Source organism: Brassica napus, chromosome C9 (genome assembly GCF_020379485.1).
Source record: "Brassica napus cultivar Da-Ae chromosome C9, Da-Ae, whole genome shotgun sequence".
Lineage (NCBI taxonomy): Eukaryota > Viridiplantae > Streptophyta > Magnoliopsida > Brassicales > Brassicaceae > Brassica > Brassica napus.
The window spans coordinates 49,293,440-49,313,551 of NC_063452.1; the positions used below are offsets into that span (position 1 = coordinate 49,293,440).

Genomic DNA, 20,112 nt, shown 5'->3' on the forward strand with positions numbered 1-20,112 from the left:
GGTTTAGGATACAAGAAAGCAATAGAGAAGCTGGATAATTCTTTTATTTTTGTGTAAATACAAAAGAAAACAGTAGCACTTGATGTAAAAAAAGCGTTTGCTTGAATAAAATTTTACATTTATTCAAAAAAAAAAAAAAAAAAAATGGTCGAAGAATGTTGATTCTTAAGGACCTGGGATTTTGAACACCGAACCGAATCTTCCTAATCAAAACGAAGTTTTCAATTAGTTTCTTTTAGGAGTTTGATTCAATAAAAGTTTGGTTTTCAGTTGGTTCTGTAATCGGTTACTTCAGAAAAGTTTTTAAAAACCAAAAAGTAACCAAACCACATTCTCAAACTAACCAAATTTAACAAAAAATTAAACAAACTTTTGCTAAACTTTTAACAAAACTAATACAAAATATAACCGAAATCAAAATTTTTGGCAAGTTTTTTAAAAATCAAACTAACCGAATACAAATATTGAACCGAAAATCGAACTAACCGAAAATATTTACTTGAATTCAAGCGAATTCAGTAAGATTAAAATTGAACCGAGCTAACCGAAAATCAAATTACACGAGCTACCGGAACCAGCTGGCCTAATTAGCTGGGAGGGTGTAAGAGAGATTCCAGAGTTAAAGACTGAACCTTTGGAATTGACAAAAAAGAACCTTTGGAATTTCCCGAACACACTGTCGGAAATACTTGTCGGACAAGAAGGGATGTCGAGGGGATCTCGGCTCCTCAAGGCTTCTAGCCTCATACTCCGTCACGCCTATCTTCGAACTCACCCAAAAGCTCCCTCCCCTCCCTACCGTCTTCACTCTGATCATCTTCTTCAGCACCATGGCTTCTCCAGCTTCACCATACGTAAATCAATTCGAACATCCCCTGCCATCAATGCCTTCCTCTCCGATCCCTCCCCAATTCGTCTCGTTCAACGAAACTCCATGGTTAACGGGCGTCTCCTGTTTTCCACTTCCACTCCCAAACCCGACCAAGAGGCCAACAAGTCGGTGGCCTCGGAGTCAGAGTCGGCTATGGCTGACATGAAGATCCTCCGCACGCTTGCCGGATACTTGTGGATGAGAGACAACCCAGAGTTTCGCTTCAGGGTCATCACTGCCTTGGGCTTTCTCGTGGGGGCTAAGGTCTTGAATGTGCAGGTCCCTTTCCTTTTCAAATTGGCTGTTGATTGGCTCGCTTCAGCTACTGGCACAGGGGACTCTATGTCGGCATTTGTTGCTTCAAACCCTTCTCTTGTTGCTGCTTTTGCTACTCCTTCTGCTGTTCTCATTGGATACGGCATTGCTCGGACTGGCTCTTCTGCTTTTAATGGTAACTCATCTCAATAAAGAAACGAAGAGAAATAAAGAATGCACTTTGTGACTCTTGGTTTTTGCTACTTTGATCATTGTAGAGCTTCGTACTGCTGTCTTCTCCAAAGTAGCTCTCCGCACAATACGTTCTGTTTCTAGAAAGGTATGCTTCTTGTCGATGGAGATTTAGGGTGCGTTCTTTGTTTTATCAAAGTCCCTCGTCAATTATTGTCTGTACAGGTGTTCTCACATTTACATGATCTTGACCTTCGTTACCACCTAAGGTACCCGTCTCTCCTCTCCTACTCTTTTGCATAGTTTCGCTCGTTCCATTTTATCTCATCTTCATAACTGTCTTTACTTATTTGCTCTCACGTTTAGTCGAGAAACAGGTGGTTTGAACAGAATTATTGATCGTGGTAGCCGTGCAATCAATTTCATCCTCTCAGCTATGGTTTTTAATGTTCTTCCTACCATTCTGGAGGTAAAGCTTGCTTGTCTGGCCGCTTGATTCTTTCTAGTTTTGAACGCTCTTTTTTTCTCTGAATTAATATGTATCTTCCAGATATCTATGGTATCAGGTATACTAGCATACAAGTTCGGAGCTCCTTTTGCTTGGATTACTTCTCTTTCTGTTGGAGCATATATCGCTTTTACTTTAACTGTCACACAGGTACTTTGCGTTCTTCTTCGGTAATCTCTTTTCAATGTTCTTGAACTAGTCTCGAGATGCATTCTAGGTCTGATAGGTGTGAAGGATGATTGTCTTTGCACAGTCTCTTCGTCTTTTATCATCTTGTATTAAACCTTTCTGGTGTTGGATGCTGTGCTCACGTTGTCGTTTTACTTTATCCAGTGGCGAACTAAGTTTAGAAAGGCTATGAACAAAGCTGATAACGATGCTAGCACTAGGGCCATTGATTCTCTGATTAATTATGAGGTAAACTTTCATCTTTTTCTTTTATTTTTGCTTATATTTCAGTTTTGACAGAATTTCTGTTTGGTTCCAGACTGTTAAGTATTTTAACAATGAAGGTTATGAAGCTGAAAAGTATGACAAGTTCCTGAAAAGTAAGTAACTCTACTAACTGTTTAGCATGGAGAACAGATTTATCTTAATTTAGCATGGAGAACAGATTTAACAATGATTATGTTATTGCTCAGTCCATTTACCTTAATTTCTCTTGTGCGGATTCTGCTACTTATGCCAGGATATGAAGATGCTGCGCTGCAAACTCAAAGAAGTCTTGCGTTTTTAAATTTTGGACAAAGTATTATATTTAGTACAGCTCTGTCTACAGCGATGGTGTTGTGCTCTCAGGGTATCATGAACGGCCAGATGACAGTCGGAGACTTGGTCAGTGCTTCTTTGATTTTCCTCTCCATTTTATATCTCTGCATTTTCCGCTGCAAACCGTTTTCTAATATGCGTTTGCATGTTTGGGGTTGCAGGTTATGGTGAATGGACTTCTCTTTCAGTTGTCTCTTCCTCTAAACTTTTTAGGTAGTGTTTACCGTGAAACTATTCAGAGCCTTGTGGACATGAAATCAATGTTCCAGTTGCTAGAGGTATACAATGATCTTACAAGTATTACTTAACTCTACTTTCCTTAAGTTGCTTCTTTTATCTTATGCTAATGCTTCAGTCAAGAAGTAATATTCAGATGCATCCTTTTTAGTATGGACTCCTGTCATGGTGAATTGATAATGTGTTATTCTCTTACCAACTTCAGGAGAAATCTGACATCACAAATATAAATGACGCAAAGCCTCTTGTTCTGAAAGGTGGAAGCATTCAATTTGAGAATGTACACTTCAGGTAGGTGTTAATTTTTATATGAACATTAATGTCGTACTAATTCTAAATACCATGCGATATTGGGCCTGGGAGTGTGTTCGATTGATCTGAGTAATAGAAACTCAAAATTTATTTCATTGATGAACTCAATACACCCCAGTCTTTGTTAGAATGAGTAATTGCCTCATGATTCACCAACTGTTGCAAGTTATCAAATTTCCTAGGCTGTCCTAGGAAACAATCATGTACTCAAAAACTGATAGTTACCTAACAATCAAACACACATGACCAAAACACCAACGATACTTCTGCGAGTACGACTTTTAGAGCTTATCAAAGTGGCAAATTATAGGATACTGGGGATTAATTAATTCTTTTTTTTTTCTTTCTACAACTACAGTTACGTTCCAGAGAGAAAAATATTAGATGGGATTTCGTTTGTGGTACCGGCGGGAAAGAGTGTAGCAATTGTTGGTACTAGCGGGAGTGGTACTTTCCTAAACCTCGTCTGTGTAGGCATCTAAGTTACAGTTTACTGTTCTGTTATAAAGTTACAAACAACTCTTATGTTTTGTTCTGCGGCAGGCAAGTCAACAATTCTTAGAATGCTATTCAGATTCTATGACACAGATTCCGGAACTGTAAGTCCTTTTTTTTTTCCATTTGTCTGTGAACTATGGAGAGCTTGTTTTAGAAGCTTTGCTTGCTGCAGAGAAATTCATTGAAGAAAAAGCTTTGGTGTCTAGGTAACATCTTGTTTTCATGTTGGTTTATAAGGTAAGGATTGACGGGCAAGATATAAAGGAAGTGAGACTAGATACCCTCCGAAGCTCCATAGGAGTTGTGCCACAAGATACTGTAAGTTGGCATTCACTATATACTTTTTGTTGCTTTTGTTTTTACACAACACTATGGCCTGCGTTCATTGCTTTCTCCATTTCTTCTTAGTATAACAAGACATGATTATTTTGTTTACTTTTCTTCTCTCTTTTCTACATTTATCGTTTTTAGCTTCTTTCTAATGAAGAACTCAAAAGTAACCTCTAGTGCACTGCAGGTGCTCTTCAATGATACAATATTTCACAACATACACTATGGACGTCTTTCAGCTACAGAAGAAGAGGTACTACGAGCCACCTTATGCTCGATGCATATGTTAAGCTCAGTATCAATAATCTTTTATCCAACACATGTAATATCAATACAGGTGTATGATGCTGCTCGGCGAGCTGCAATTCATGACACAATCAGTAATTTCCCTGATAAATATTCCACGGTTGTTGGGGAAAGAGGGCTCAAGGTCAGTATGTTGATGCTAAATTTAATATGTTTTAACTTGATCAGTATCTGCCTACTGATAACCATGGAGTTGTGATAATATGTGCAGTTGAGTGGTGGAGAGAAACAGAGAGTGGCACTTGCTCGGGCATTCTTGAAATCCCCTGCGATTCTGTAAGTAATCTTTGCACAGAATCAAGCATTGACGTAGCGTATGTGAGCAAGTAGGTTTTGAGAGTCCCTCACATACACATAAGAAAGTTTGAGATGAGATTTAGAGATGGTTGTTGGTAAAACTGGCACAGGTTGTGTGACGAGGCAACGAGTGCACTGGACAGCACAACAGAGGCAGAGATACTTAACGCACTCAAGGCGCTGGCGAGTAACAGGACATCCATCTTCATTGCCCACAGGCTGACCACAGCGATGCAATGTGATGAAATAGTTGTATTGGAAAATGGGAAGGTGGTGGAACAGGGTCCTCATGATGTGTTGTTGGGGAAGTCAGGAAGATACGCGCAGCTATGGACACAACAAAACAGCACTGTGGATATGATTGATGCAGCTATCAAATTGGAGTGATAGGCAAACAGAGTGTAAAATTGTTATTTATAGCTCATTGATTCTCTTACATTGAATGTATGGAGCACATGTAGTTAATACGTTACTCACAAGGACACAAAACGAAGGGAATCATAATAATGGTGAATGACAAGTTTTGTGTGGATGTTGGCGAGAATTAACCAAAGCTAAGAAAAGATGACTGAATGGTCTGGTTAGGTAGATTTCACTAAGTAAAACCTCTAAAAACCTGAGTATGATCCATAGTATTCTTGTTGTATATGTCACATTAACCATTTTCATATGAAAGAAAGCAAAAAAAAAGCTCTCCGATATAGCTTTAGAGAAAATGAGCTTTGTCTCCTCATACAAGAGTAAGCGAGAATGTGTAAAGCCAAAAGTTTAACAAATGAATAAGCCGCAAAAGTTTTGTCAGGACATCTCGGTCTCAGTTAACTTGGTGTAACTTTACCAAAGTCCATCAGAAACATTTGATGGCAAGCTGCCATTGCTCTTTCTTTCGAATTAGTGCTTGTAGCTTGGCTACTGCTGTTTCTATCTCCAATTTTTTCCATGCTGGAAAGGACGTAGACTTGATCATCATCCTTTTTATCACCGTCCCTTGCCTAATCAAACACGAGGCCAATGCAAACTCTTCCTCTGAACTGCTGAAGTTATGCATCCACACTGTCTCCACTCGGAACTTAGCATTGGGGAATGGGTGGTCTTTGTTATTCTCCTCCAAAAACTTGTTACGTGGAGACTCACCTTCTTCCCTAGGAGAATAGTTATTCTCCAAATAGCAACACTCAACGTTCATATAATAATGTTTCGTTAAAATAAAATCAGTCATGATGAAGTAATCAACTCAAAAGCATGAATCTACCGTAAACAAGATCTCCAGCTCTATCATTGTAAACTTCCACAGATTTAAGACTTGTCTTAACCTCTCTACTTGTCTTGGATTCATTAAATCTAGACTCACCGACAAGGATGCAGTAGGGAAGTATCTAAACAAGTCAGATGTGGTGACCACAAATTCTTCATGCCCACTGTTTTTTTCCTCCTTTAAGTTTATACGTTAAAACACCATTAATTATTTATACTTTTTTGAGAGAACACATGTAAAATGTACACACACCTGTGATATGTTATAGCATAACCCAGCAAGCCAAACGTTCCTATAAAAACGGAGTCGAGGGCACCTGAGAACAAAGTCATCTTTCCCACAGGAAAGTCTCCCGATGGCGAGTGAATCCAGACGAGTTGATGACACCTGAATGCCATCAATCTTTTTGGTTTCAAGAACTTGCAAAAGCTTCAATCTTTTGTTGTCAATCTTGAGAGGACCACTTTCTTTGAAGCAAGAAATGTCTAGTACAAGCACCTCCAGGGAAGGGCAAGATGCTAAGACACTGTTAAAAACCCCAAGATCGGAGGCTAGTATGCATGAGAGTTTGAGGGTCTTGAGATTTTGGCAGTTGTTGAAAGAATGTGAGGTTCTGAGCACGTATCCATGTAGTGAGAGTGATGTGAGGCGAGGATATGTGAATGAGTTTGGGGGAAATTCGATACATCCTCCATGGTACATGTGTCCAGGTTGGTGTCTAAGTGTAAGATGCTTTGTCTGCTTTACACGGGTGAGTGATTGAATCTAAGTATTCACCATATCGTCTGTGTAGTGGTCAATAACGCAGCTCTCTAGCTGTCCACGGTGATTGTCTATAATCTTGGAGAAACCAAAGAAAACTTGTTTAAGAAACAGATAAAAATATTTTTTAAAAAAATGAAGAATAGAATTTGAGAGAAAGGGAACCTTGGTTATCAAGGTAGCAACCCTATTCGCAACATCGAGATTCTTATTGGCATTGATAGTCTTTCGCATGTCCAAGACTAAATGAGACATATGTTTCCACACATGTTGCCAATGTTTGGACACAACACTCGTCCTTACAGCTTCTTATGTTGACAATCTCGATAAGATCATGAGCAATAAATCTTTTGGGAGTTTGCTAATCCAGTCAACATTTTCTAATGACGATGATGATCTGTCCATATTGTATAGTTATCTCTCCAAACCTTTGGAATCAAACCTCAGTAAGTGGTCTGAAATAAACAAAAAAAAGCAAACCCAACTCTAAAAGAGCGCAACAGAGAGATTAGAAGTGCATAACTGAAAACTTTATTGGCAAAAAGAATAAATGGATAAAGCTCTATAACTGGAGAAGAAAAAAAAGGAGAATTAACGGCTGTGCGGGGAATGAAGAGTGAGAAAGAGAGACAGCAGCAACTCTTTTGTCTATAATAATAATCCCTAGGTATATATATGCATGTGGATAAGTTATATGGAAAATTGGGGAAATAGACACTTTCCAACTTAGTTTTGTCTCAATAAAACTTGTAGAAGATTATTTAGCTAATTAGAATTTATATTATCTTTAATACCATTATACATTTCAATTAACCTAATTAATATTAATAATTTGTAATTGATTTAAGTTTTTATTAAATAGGAAAAAAGGAAAAACAGAAAAAAAAAATCCACGAAAGAGATTTGTTCATCCTGACCGGAAGTCGTCTTTTTTAGCTCCTCACCACCGTGCTCTGTGCTTCGTGTCAGTTTTGTCTCGTCGAGTTCGTGGTCATGCTCTTTTCCAATCGCTGCGACCAAGCTTCCTCCACGGCATCAACTCGTGATGTCACTCCTCCGTCTCATATCCAAAGGCTCCAATCTCGTCGTGCTCTTTGCTTCACTCCATTGTCTTATTGTCTCTGTTACATTGAAATCAGTCCTTGCTGTCGCGGATCGAAGGAAAGCTTCTCGAAAATCAACAGTGGCCAGTTTGGGTAATTTTGCAAGACAGATCCTCAAACTTTTGACTAATCACGGATTTGTCCCATAACTTTCTGTTTGTACATATTGCTCCTCAAATTAATTCCAAAACTTTCAGTTGTTCAATCTAGACCAGTCAGTATTTCTATTTTCAGCTTTGGTCCATGAATTTTAAATGTAATGTTTGTCCCAATCTTCCAAATTTACAAAACTATCTTTATGATTTCGCTTTAAACTTCCAGATGTGCACTTTTAACTCTGTTATACGAAAATTCAAAATATATAAAAGTCAGAAATAAATCTTTGGGGAGTTTGCTAATCCAGTCAACATTTTCTAATGACGATGATGATGATCTGTCCATATTGTATGCTTATCTCTCGAAACCTTTGCAATCAAACTGGTATGAAACAAACAAAAAAAAGCAAACCCAAGATGAGTGTAATTAGTGTAGATGGCACAACAATCACTGAATAATAGTTTATCCAAGCTTCACGAGCAGATATCCTTACGGAATTACTTCAAAGTCACAACTTAATTTTGAGAATTTCACATAAATTAAACTTAGAGCAGAGCAGGTCCTAAGAGCATCTCCAATGTATTACTCCATTTCTCACTACAAAATAGAATATTTCTAATATTTTATATTTTATAATTATTTAAAAATTAGTAATATCACCTTTCATTTATACTATTTGCAAAACAGTCCATTTTCAGATTGTAATAATTATATTAAATACAATATTAACCACAATTAATTTTTTATTATATAAATACTTGACAAGGTTTATAAAGAAAACATTTATTACATTAAAAATTACATTACATAGCTTAAACACAATATTACATCAACTTAAATTATTCATTAGAATTAGTATAATTTTCCCACAAATGATCAACTAATGCATTTCGAAGTAAAAAATGAGTTTCTTTATCTTTGATTTTTCTGAAACGGGAAAGAAACTCTTGGAATCTCGCATTATTATTTCCTACAATTTCAACTTCTGGAGACGGAACTTCTCTTTCAACTTCAATTGGCGCCTCGAGATCACGTTCATCCTCGATTATCATGTTATGTAAGATGATACATGTAGTCATAATATCATGGAGTACATTTTTTTCCAGATTTATTAAGCAATTATCTTTGTAAAATATAGTAATTATAATATATATTGTAAAATAATATTAATATACTTATTTATAACAATTTTACTGAAAATAAAAATATTTAAATGTGGAAGACCATTTTATAAATAAAAAAATGCAATTTCATTTTGGAGTAATGAGTTGGTTTACTCCATATTTGGAGTAATCATGTCTTTTACTCCATTTTGGAGTGGGTTTTGGAGTGTTGGAGATGATTTTACTGCAAAATGGAGTTTGGAGTGGGTTTTGGAGTAGGGTTGGAGATGCTCTGAGATTTACGGGTGAAGAATGTTTCATGACCGGTTCTGATTGCATACAACGAGAGAGAGTGATTACCTGGTCAGTGCAGTTTAATTTTTTCTAAGAAAGCAATAAGGATGTCGATGGCAACAGAAGTGAAAGCTGTAGAAATTAACTTCTCACTGGGAAACAAAAAAAAAAAAGAGGGCAACTGAGAGATTAGAAGTGCATGACTGAAAATTATATTGGCAAGAATAAATCGATAAAGCTCTATACTGGAGAAGAAAAAAAAAAGGAGAATAACGGCTGTGCAGAGAACGAAGAGTGAGAAATAAAGACAGCAGCAACTCTTTTGTATATAAAGATAACTAGGGGTTGGCCCGGGCTACGCCCGAAATTTTATATAATTTTAAATTATATTTTTATGTTTGATTTTGTATTTAAATATATCTTAAATATACAGTGATATTGGTTATACAAATATATATTGGTAGATAAATGAAAATGTAATATTTATTTATTCATGATGAACGAACTAAAATTATTTATACTCATATTTTTGCATTTTGATAGCTGAAAATTATATTTAAGAAAGTTAATTAAACTTTAGATATGAGCAAAATAGTATTTTATCTTGTTCATTCATGTTTTATGAAAAAAATTAATTTAAATTAATTTACAACTGATTTTTATTTTTATTAGCTTTAAAATAATTGAACTATCATCTTACAAACCAATATGAAATCAGTTCTTTTTAGTTTAGTGATAAAATAGATTCATTGATCTAACTATATTTATGCATTGGTCTGAACAAAAAATAAACAAATTTTAAGCTATATTGTTGTGCATACAGTAGTTAAGAAGATGGTTATGATCAAATCTTTGCAGAATCAAGAAAACATAAGTTTGGTGAACATGATTTTTGTTTTAATTGATGATCGGTTTAAAGCGGCTATTTCTCAAACCACACCAGTGATCAATCAAAAGTATTAAAAATTATAGAGAAATAAATCATAGTGACTGATAAATGAATACCAGTTATATATGATGAAACTTTATTGTTTACGATTATATACATAAGAATATGGAGTAACCAGTCATTAAAATATATAACTGAGCATATACAAAGTGAAGATTTACAAACAAAACACAAAGTAAAGATGTATAATGATATGAAATAAATTAATGGAGATGGCGAGTAGACAAAGCAAGATAGATTAAGTACTGGTTATGGAATTTTTAAGAACTGAAACAAAAAAAAGGGATTTAAACTTGAACATTTTTTTTTACATAAGCCTATAATCTTAAATCACTTGAACATTGTTCTCATATCCAGAACTCCGCGCTGAAGTTTGGTCTGAAATTATAAAGTATAAAGCTTATATTATGAAATTTTAAAGATAAGGTCGAAAACAAAAGGTAGTAAGAAATTCTAGTTTATTATTATGTATTTCACTAAATTCAAATTGTTTTATTTTTTTCTTTTATATATTAATTTTTTTTGTTTTGATTATTATTATTTTTTTGTGTTCTACTATCAAATTTTCAATTTCTATAAATTTGAATTTAGCTATCAAAAAAGGGAATAATTCAATTAGATTCAGTCATTTCATTTTAAGTTGCTTGAGAATGATGAAACTTAAAAATCAAAATCGTAAATAGATTTCCCTCTTTTCTTATATTGTTTTTGTTTTATTTTTATAATTTATGTATTATTAAGATATACTGTATTTAACGTGTTTTAAAAGATTTGGTGTAAGAATAAGAAGAAACATAAATTAATAAATAGATGAATAAAGATGTTACCTGAATTGATTTGTCGTGCTCATGTCGTCTGAGAATGTATAACTTTACATATAGATACCAATCGTACATGTACGTATTTTTTTTAAAGAGAATTCTATTTTATATCAAAAGTATGATTTGATAACATAAACTGTTATTATTGTTGTTGTTTCTAACCAAATAAAAACAATATATATAACGAAAGAAAAATTACAGGAATCCAACAACTTCCAAACACTATGCTACAAAGGTACTACTTCTCCTTCACGTTCTTTTGAAATTTGAGGAACTTGATATCATAAGCAGAGACATAGTCAAAGAAAAATATCAGTAGTATCTATCCTATGTGGACAGCAGCTACAACTGGTAAGAAGTCATGTTCAAACCCGAACCCATATTTCAGCAAAGTTTTAAGGCTCATGTCTCCAACACCAGCGATCTGCACTATCGAATCTTTATCTCCTACTTGAGATGTGATGATACAATACAACGTCCAAGCCACTGGTGTATGCGCAGTAGTGCCATCTCCACCATATCGTTTTTTGCGACGTACCTAAACTTATAAGTTAGATTAAATACACTTTTTAATTATTGATTATGTAAGTTGATGAAGAATGTTACCGGTCTTGCTCTGAGTAAACCGGAGAAGAGATTCCAGAGACTTAAGGAAGAAGGACATGCAGATCCCATTGATCTGATAGTTTGGTGTCAAGGCGTGAAATATGAAGCTTGTTAGCATTGAGTAGTAGAACCATAAGAACTTAGCCACAGTCCAGTCGTATCCAATTATTGAGTAAATGATCAGCGCGTAAACCCCGTTGTACCGTGTTGTACATAATTTCCACGGCCACCTGCGCCATTTCAAGTACATGTTCTCATTATGGTCTAAACATTGTTTAAGTCTTTAAAATATGAAATAAGAAGATTATTCAGAATGGTTAACCTGAGAGATTGCATAAGGGATGGCTAAGTACATTCCAGCAACTTTTTCACGGTAGAAAAAAGTACGCTCGATGGCGATAGCGGTTGAACTGTTGCAGCGTTTGTGGCACCGAGAAACAGTATCGCAGCGTACATGGCTCCAAAGGAATTATTCATGTCTTGCTCCTTCTATCTGTTGTGGTTTTGGGATGAATCAATCACGGTTTATAGTTTAATAAAATGAATATGGAAGCAAGCTTACATTTCCGTTCAAATTTGGCAGAAAACCAAACCCAACATGACGCTAATATTGTCATGAGAAACCGGATGGCATTGTACTGAGGATGTCTCCAGTTAGACCAATACTGTTTCAAGAAGCAAGCTTTGGTTTGAGTCAAAAACGGCTGTGAGTACTTAGTTCGGAAGTAGAGATATTTCAATCTTGGTGGTGGAATACTGAGCTTTTTGATGAAATTCTGGTTACTCCTGAAGCAGACATCGATGTTTGAAAGTAACACTCTGGTCTAATACTAATAGTAATGTTTTTCTTTGACATACTGATAAAGAGAGGAGTTGGTGAAAAGTTGAGCAAAGTCTACACTCATTTGTGACTCCATTGAAGGAGTAGTGACGTCAAGCATCCACATTGCTTTTATTTTGGAACCTTTTCAACAGCCTGAAGAACAATGCTTTTATTTTGATTACGCCAAAGTCTCCGATGGATATAACTAATGATAACAGCCAACACAATCAGAGGATAAAAAAATGTGACGAATGATCACAGCCAACACAATAACACAACTATATTACTTAGAAAGTGAAATGCTGATCAAATGATTGACAATAATTTGAATCAGAATTGACAATAACTTGAATCAGGCGTGACAATGGAGGAGATAAAACTGGAGAAGCAACATACCATGGAAGGTCGCAACCATCAGGCTTCCATCTCCAATTGAGATCGTCTGAATCACGCATTATTTTCCTCTGGAAATCAGAAGCTTCGTCAATCTAATGATATGATTCAGGCTGATACAATGGACACTCGTCGTCATCTTTAACCCACGATCCTCTGAACAAAACGCAGTCTCTCATCCTCTCACCATTGCCTGCTCTACAAATTCAACATTGTTTTCCTCAATGGACTCTTCGTTGCGCGAGGCTCCTTCATCTTCCAGATCAGGTTTCGTGGTGAGGTCAACGCTGTCGGTGCTAGAACAAAATACGGAGATGGAACGGCGATTAAAGTTTCTGGAAATTTCGTGTGGAAGGTCGCAAGAGTAAAAGGAAGAAGAAACCTAATGTTATGTGGGTTGGGATAGTTTTTTTTCAAAAGATTGAGCTTAATACAAAACTGTAATAAAAGCTCAATTCAAAAAAGGCAATGAGATAACCGATTACACAGAATTTACGTTTGGTTTAGTGAGACGACACGTGTCCAAAAATACCCTATGCTTCCTGACGATGTGGCAGCCTGCAGAAAGAGACAACTCTACTTTATTTATAAAGATCCCTAGGTTCATGTAGATAAATTATATTTTGGTGCCGAAATGAAAATGAAAAAAAAAAAGGATAAATTCCCAATATTTTATCTATCGCAATAGTATTTAAAAAAAAATGTTACTTCCAAATTTGTTTACATTGAATGTGTAATTACGTATATACAAACGCACATGGGAATTTTTTAGTTATCGAGTTAAAGTCCTCGGCAGATATTTAAATTATTAGAGAAATATAATTTATTAAAAAAAGAAAGTGATCAAAGGCAAAATAATTTGGGGACGCGATTAATACGAGTCTAGAAAATCAGTCGCGGAACAGTATCAACAAGGTATCTCAACAATTTACTACTCAAAACGGGAACACACAAAAAAGGGAACAAATGCTGTAATGGACCACAAGGGGTCAAAATAATCTCATATGGACCTTTTGCCTTTTTATTTTAAAAATGAATTAAAATTAAATCAAAAATAGGAAGAAAAGACCATGAAGCCTAGAAAGTTCTACTTATTTACTAACCCAACCACACACTATCCTAGCCCACTAACCCGATCCTACTCAATTCGGATCCCTAAATCCCCAAATCTCTGTTTCTCAAACATCCTTCCTCTCACGATTTTCACCTTCATCTTTCATTACTCTATTTTCAAAATCAAACTAAAATCATGTAACATCCACCTGATTCCTCTTGTGTTACTCAATTTCATCTATTCCATAATCAATCCTGATTCATAATATTAAGAACCATATTTTAATTTTTTTTTTTTTATCAAAATTGCTTCATCTCATTATCCAATTGAAGAACCTCAGAAAAAATAGATGAAATTTTATCAACATATGTTAAAAATGATTTAAAGTTGAGTTAATTATAGTAGCTGCAAATTGTACATGAATTATAATATTTATATACCATTTGTACCAGTTCTATTATTTTTTAACATGTATAGTTGTATGAGTTATACTAGTTGTACCTAGTCGAATGAGAGAATGAAATAATGAAAATCGTGTGGCTCTGAGTTATTTATGCGCCAGATTAAAGAGGGGGGGGGATGATAGAGAATGTGAGATCTGTGAAAACGTGTGGCCAAGATTAAAACATAGAAAAAATGATCAATGGCTCTGGTTGGAGTTTCATTAATGACATTTTTGTAAATATAACATTCTTCTTTTCTTCTTTTAATCCGACGGTTCTGATTTATAGAAAGATTATAGAATCCAATGGTTGATATTATTCATTCATTAAGGGTAAAATGGTAGTTTACAATCACTTGGTCCATACAGATTTTTTTTGGATGTGTGAGACTTATTTTTGGCCTTTTGGTCTATTTCAGATTTTAGTCTTTGACAAAGACAAGTCAAAAGATATAATGTTTTTATTTATAGGCACTCAAAGTCTGAAACTGACCGACACCGAACACAAGTAGGAAAGTGAACTTGTAATAGATTTTTATTTGCCTCTCAAATTTCCTTTAAAAAAAAAAAAATTAAGGTAAATTTTGACCCCATCAAAAAATAAACAAACCCCATTTAAATCGAGAATCCATCAATCTCCCCTCTCAACTCTATCTCTGTCTGTGTCTGTGACTTAAACTAAATCCCTCCGAAACCCTAAAGTGGAGAACCGCTTCGTTTCTTCTTCCTTCACCGTAGAAATCGAAGCTCCATCTTCCTTCATTCGGGTAAGTGATTAGTTTCCCTTTATTTGGTCGTGATTCGGTGGTTTTTGCAAGTAGATTTGAAAAATGGATTATTGGGGAAACTTAGAATGTGTCTGAAGAAAGCGAAAATTAGCTTTGAAATTTGATAAAAAAAGTTCTTAAATTTTATGATTAGGTATATTTGGACCGAAGACTGGTCTTTTTTTGTGGAACTAGTTTAAATTTTATGTCGTACAACTAGTTTTTTCGATTTCACTGTCAAAATATAACTATGTACAAACTGGTATAACTCAAAAACTAGTACAACTATGTACAAACCGGTACAACTCGAGTACTGGTACAACTATGTTATTTCATTTTATATTGTGCATTACATTTTAAACGTGTATCATGTTTTAAACATTATGGTTGAATATTAAATCAACTCGTTATACTAATTGTACTATTCCTAAATATTTTTGTGTAGTTTAACCTGTTATCTATTTCTTTTGGTTGAAATACATTAGATCAAAGTCGATAAAATTAAGAGAAAAATTTGTTAGGTACGTAAATACAACACGTAAAACCAAATAATATTTATAAAAAAATAGATATTAAAAAAACTGATGGTATTGGGATTATAAATTTTATAATTTTTAAAAACTTCATAGATTTTTGAAGATTTATTTTTTTGTAGGAAAAAATTTATATTATAAAATAGAATTAAATAATAAACTGAGTGAAATGTACGAATTTGCAAACATAAGAATCAAAAACTATTTGAAATCAAATTTGTAGATACAACAAACATATGTATATCATATTTTATATCAAAATATGCAAGTTTCACCATGTTCTTTTTGTGTATGTGATTATAATTGCTATATTTCTTGTAATATTTTCATGTCCATATCAAGAAAATGAACTTTGAGGCGAGAAACCTACTAACCAACACTAGAAAAACACAAATAAAGTGTTGCCACAATTAAGCTAGTAATAGTACTACTGTAGTTAAACCGGTTAAACTATTATTGTTGTAGTCCAAATACCAAATATTAATGTTTATGTATTTTTTTCAAACTCGTGATGGCTTATGCATTATCTTTTGGACTATACTCTTCCAGATCTTAAACTGCAATCTTTTCTCACTCGGCAGTTGTCTTATTCGGCTTCGGGAGCAAAAACGTGAAGATAATTTTCTTCCATATATAATACAACTAGTACAAATGGTAAAATAAATCATTATCAAAACAAATATTATATAAACAAACTATTAACATATTTTGACACATCCACTAAGGACATGTGGTAAGATCACCTTGCAGTCGATCAAAAAGGTGCATCTACAAGAAGTTCACAGCTGGTCTCGGCGTGACAGGATGAGGCTGATCTACTTGTGTGTGATAATGAGTGTGGTGATGGGGAGAGATGAGAAGGTGAACATCCCTCATATGTACATCAAGTTGGTGATACTGATATAACTAGTACAACTATTCAGGTTCTGAAATTGATATATTCCATTGGATATTCTATATGGAAAAAACAATTAGCTGGCCAATTTGGTAAGTATTTAGATAGGTTCCTTTTTATTTGTGATAATTTTTTGTTTTTTTTTTTGCAGTTTTTATACCATTTCATAAGTTTGCATGATTTACCTTATTCTTGTAAGGTTTGTTAACTTCTTTGTCCATATAATTTTTGGAAAACATACATGAAATGTATTTTAACAAAATTGATGATTTCATTTTATTGGGGCAAAGACATGTATACATAAAGAAGTGGTACAACTAGTTTTTTCGATTTCAATGTCAAAGTACCAACTATGTACAAACTGGTACAACTATGTACAAACCAATACAATTCAATTACTAGTACAACTATGTTATTTCATCTTGTATTGTGCATCATGTTTTAAACGTGTATCATATTTTAAACATTATGGTTGAACTACATGTGAAGATAATTTTTTCCGTAAATAGTATAACTAGTACAACTGGTACAATTGGTAAACAATAACTATCCAAATAAATATTATAAAATAACTTTAAACATATTTTGACAAATCCATATAATGGAAGATTATACCAACTTTTTCATTGGTTCTACATCATCCTCTTCTATAACATCATTCGCATGCTGAAAACAAAAAGCTAATACACCATATTAATTGTAAAGTTATAATAGTTATACACGTTCTAATTATATTAGTCATACTAGCTAAATTTGTTGTAGTTGTATTAGTTATTCACGTTCTAGTTGTACCAGTTATACTAGTTTCAGTTGTACTAGTTGTACTAGTAATACTCTGTGTTTTTCATTGTCGGAAATTTTGTACATTGAACACCAGATTCAATTTTATATAAGAGAAAATGGATTGAGAAAGATGGAGAATTGATCGATTTGGGATAAGAATGAAATTTCATAAAGTTTGAAGAATTTTTCGATTTTGATTTGGATAATGAGATGAAGCAATTTTGATAAAAAAAAAAAAAATTAAAATATGGTTCTTAATATTATGAATCAGGATTGATTATGGAATAGATGAAATTGAGTAACACAAGAGGAATCAGGTGGATGTTACATGATTTTAGTTTGATTTTGAAAATAGAGTAATGAAAGATGAAGGTGAAAATCGTGAGAGGGAGGATGTTTGAGAAACAGAGATTTGGGGATTTAGGGATCCGAATTGAGTAGGATCGGGTTAGTGGGCTAGGATAGTGTGTGGTTGGGTTAGTAAATAAGTAGAACTTTCTAGGTTTCATGGTCTTTTCTTTCTATTTTTGATTTAATTTTAATTCATTTTTAAAATAAAAAGGCAAGAGGTCCATATGAGATTATTTTGACCCCTTCTGGTCCATTACAGCATTTGTTCCAAAAAAAAAGAAGAGAATTGGATGTCCAATTACGAAGAGCAGCCCCGTGCGAAGAAGACCAAGAGAGAAGCGTTTCGGTTATCGTGTTTGCCAGATGATTTGGTTCTGAACTGCCTTGCTAGAGTCTCGAGACCAGACCTCGCGGCCTTATCTATGGTCTCCAAACGCTATCACTCTCTAGTGGCGTCGCCCGATCTCTACAAGATCCGATCGCTGATTGGTCGCACCGAAACATACGTCTATGTATGCTTACGAATCCCTACTCCTGTTCCAAGCGTGCGATGGTATATCCTCCGCCGTAGAAAAACCCTAGACGCCTCTGATCTGATTCAGATCCCTTCGCTCCCCTCCCAGCCTCTGGAAGCATCCTCCGTGGTGGTGCTGGATTGTAGCATATATGTAATCGGTGGGTTGATAAAGGGAGAGCAGCGCAGCTCGGATGTCTGGAGCTTGGATTGTCGGACTCACGTGTGGCACCCTGTCCCTTCCATGGGAGCGGCTCGAGCTTACGGGGCTGCTGGTGTTGTAGACGGGAAGATTTACGTGTTTGGAGGCTGTGATGTAGATGATAACTATGGAGAGGTATTCGACCCGGAGATTCAGACTTGGAATCCTTTGCCGCCTATGCCGAAAAGGAAGAAGCATATCCACAGCAGTATGGTGAGGGATCAAAAGGTTTATGCGTTGGACGAAAAGGAGAGAACGTTTTACTACTCGCCCAGGGAAGGTAAATGGGGAACAGGAAATCGCGGACAACTGGTAGGATACCGAAGGGATTGGTGTATGGTTGATAACTTGCTCTTTTGTCTGAGCAAAAACGGAGTTATATTGTGGTGCGAGCCGGGTGAGTTGGATTTGCATGAAACAGAGAGGGTGATGAATGTAGAGGTGGTCAGGGGTTTTACTTGGAGGGATATCTTCATCATATTTGGTGGGCGGAGATTTCATTGGAGAGACTCCAAGGAGGCCAGATTTGGGGCTACATTGAACGGTCTAATATTGTCATGCCTGTTGAACCTGTTAAAGCCCACAAGAAGGTTTTGCATTCTGTTTCTGTCACTCTCTGAACTTTTGCTTCTTTAATTCTTCTCAAATATTGTTTTTCTTTCTCATCTATTTATTTGTTTTGACCATCTCTTCTGTTTCTCCGAATTGATTTTTGGTTTTTACTAAAGTGGAAATGTTTACTCTCTCCCTCCTTTTTTTTTCTGGCAATTTAAGATAACACATCATACTGAATATCACTGCCCCTCAAATCTCACAAAAAGCCTCTGCCCATGACATCATCTTCCTTCTCTTTGCTAGGTGTAGAGAAGAAGGTACTGCTGCTCTTGTTTTCTTCTTTTTCTTGGCACTTGATTCTGCTTCGTTTATGTATCTTTCTATCAACTCAAATCTCTTAAGCTGTGCCGATTAGAGGAAAAGTCTTTGTGTTCAAGATTAACAAAGAAGGTGAGACAGTTCTTGAGGAGAATAACACACGGAGAAACAGTGAGGACGAAACCAAATTCGGATGGTTCTAATAGATTATTGTTAGTACCGTTTGCTTTACTTCTCTCTGCATTGTCTTGGTCTCCACCCCATCAGCATGTTTTAAAAGTCCCTCCTGGCAATGGTGTAGGAATTTAGACACCTGGCTAAAGCCAATGAGTGGATCCATTCGATCATATTTGAACATTTTCGTCGATTTATAAGTGTTAGTTAGAGGCAAATGATTTGGAGCCTTTGCTTGCAACAGCTGCATATTATCGCACCAACTTGATTCCCTGTAAGGCTCTAATCACTTGTAAAAGACTTTTTCTTTAAAGTGTTTTTCTATGTCAACAACCAATACTTTAATCTTAGGTTATTGAATGTGTTCAATTTGGTATGTCATGTTTCGATGACAACTAAACGTATAACTTTTTAAACTGTGTTTGCTAATATGTGGAAGTAATAATCCCAAGTCACGAGTTGTTTCAGCTTTGGAATCTAGAAAGAAGCCTCATCTTACATCTGACTATATGGTGGATGTTGATAGGGCCAACCACACCTCACTGTACAGTACTTGTCTCCACGAATATGTCGGATGGACCATCACACACATGATTACATTACATGTACCATATATTAATATCTAAATCATCAATATATAAGTTCTTCAGTGTCAGAACAACAACGGTCACTAGATCTATCTCACACCTTGCTCCTCTAATCCAACGGTTCCTTTTTCGCTCCAAACTTTGTCTTCTTCTTCTTT

General features: G+C 35.2%; 2 protein-coding genes and 1 pseudogene across 2 annotated transcripts; 2 read left to right on the forward strand and 1 right to left on the reverse strand.

The window, feature by feature from the left end:
* Positions 1-584: 584 nt before the first annotated feature.
* LOC106425996 (ABC transporter B family member 25, mitochondrial) lies at positions 585-5,106 on the forward strand. Its single transcript, XM_013866712.3, has 17 exons — positions 585-1,322; positions 1,405-1,466; positions 1,544-1,587; positions 1,685-1,787; positions 1,869-1,976; positions 2,160-2,243; positions 2,314-2,374; positions 2,515-2,660; positions 2,756-2,872; positions 3,037-3,122; positions 3,502-3,590; positions 3,687-3,742; positions 3,879-3,959; positions 4,159-4,224; positions 4,309-4,401; positions 4,489-4,553; positions 4,685-5,106. Exons 1-17 carry the CDS (start codon positions 707-709, stop codon positions 4,959-4,961), a joined length of 2,154 nt encoding a protein of 717 aa, XP_013722166.2. The 5' UTR covers positions 585-706; the 3' UTR covers positions 4,962-5,106.
* A 143-nt stretch (positions 5,107-5,249) lies between these two features.
* Positions 5,250-11,390, reverse strand: LOC106426059 (annotated as a pseudogene).
* A 6,447-nt stretch (positions 11,391-17,837) lies between these two features.
* On the forward strand, positions 17,838-19,722 carry LOC106425986 (F-box/kelch-repeat protein SKIP6-like). Its single transcript, XM_013866701.3, has 2 exons — positions 17,838-18,910; positions 19,179-19,722. Exons 1-2 carry the CDS (start codon positions 17,895-17,897, stop codon positions 19,288-19,290), a joined length of 1,128 nt encoding a protein of 375 aa, XP_013722155.2. The 5' UTR covers positions 17,838-17,894; the 3' UTR covers positions 19,291-19,722.
* Positions 19,723-20,112: the final 390 nt, after the last annotated feature.

Bases quoted from the DNA above. Each gene is read 5' to 3' on its own strand.
- LOC106425996 (XM_013866712.3), top strand. From the start codon at position 707: ATGTCGAGGGGATCTCGGCTCCTCAAGGCTTCTAGCCTCATACTCCGT. The intron at 1,788-1,868 runs GTAAAGCTTGCT...TGTATCTTCCAG, and splicing joins TTCTTCCTACCATTCTGGAG to ATATCTATGGTATCAGGTAT. The intron at 4,225-4,308 runs GTACTACGAGCC...ATATCAATACAG, and splicing joins TTTCAGCTACAGAAGAAGAG to GTGTATGATGCTGCTCGGCG.
- LOC106425986 (XM_013866701.3), top strand. From the start codon at position 17,895: ATGTCCAATTACGAAGAGCAGCCCCGTGCGAAGAAGACCAAGAGAGAA. The intron at 18,911-19,178 runs GTTTTGCATTCT...TCTCTTTGCTAG, and splicing joins CTGTTAAAGCCCACAAGAAG to GTGTAGAGAAGAAGGTACTG.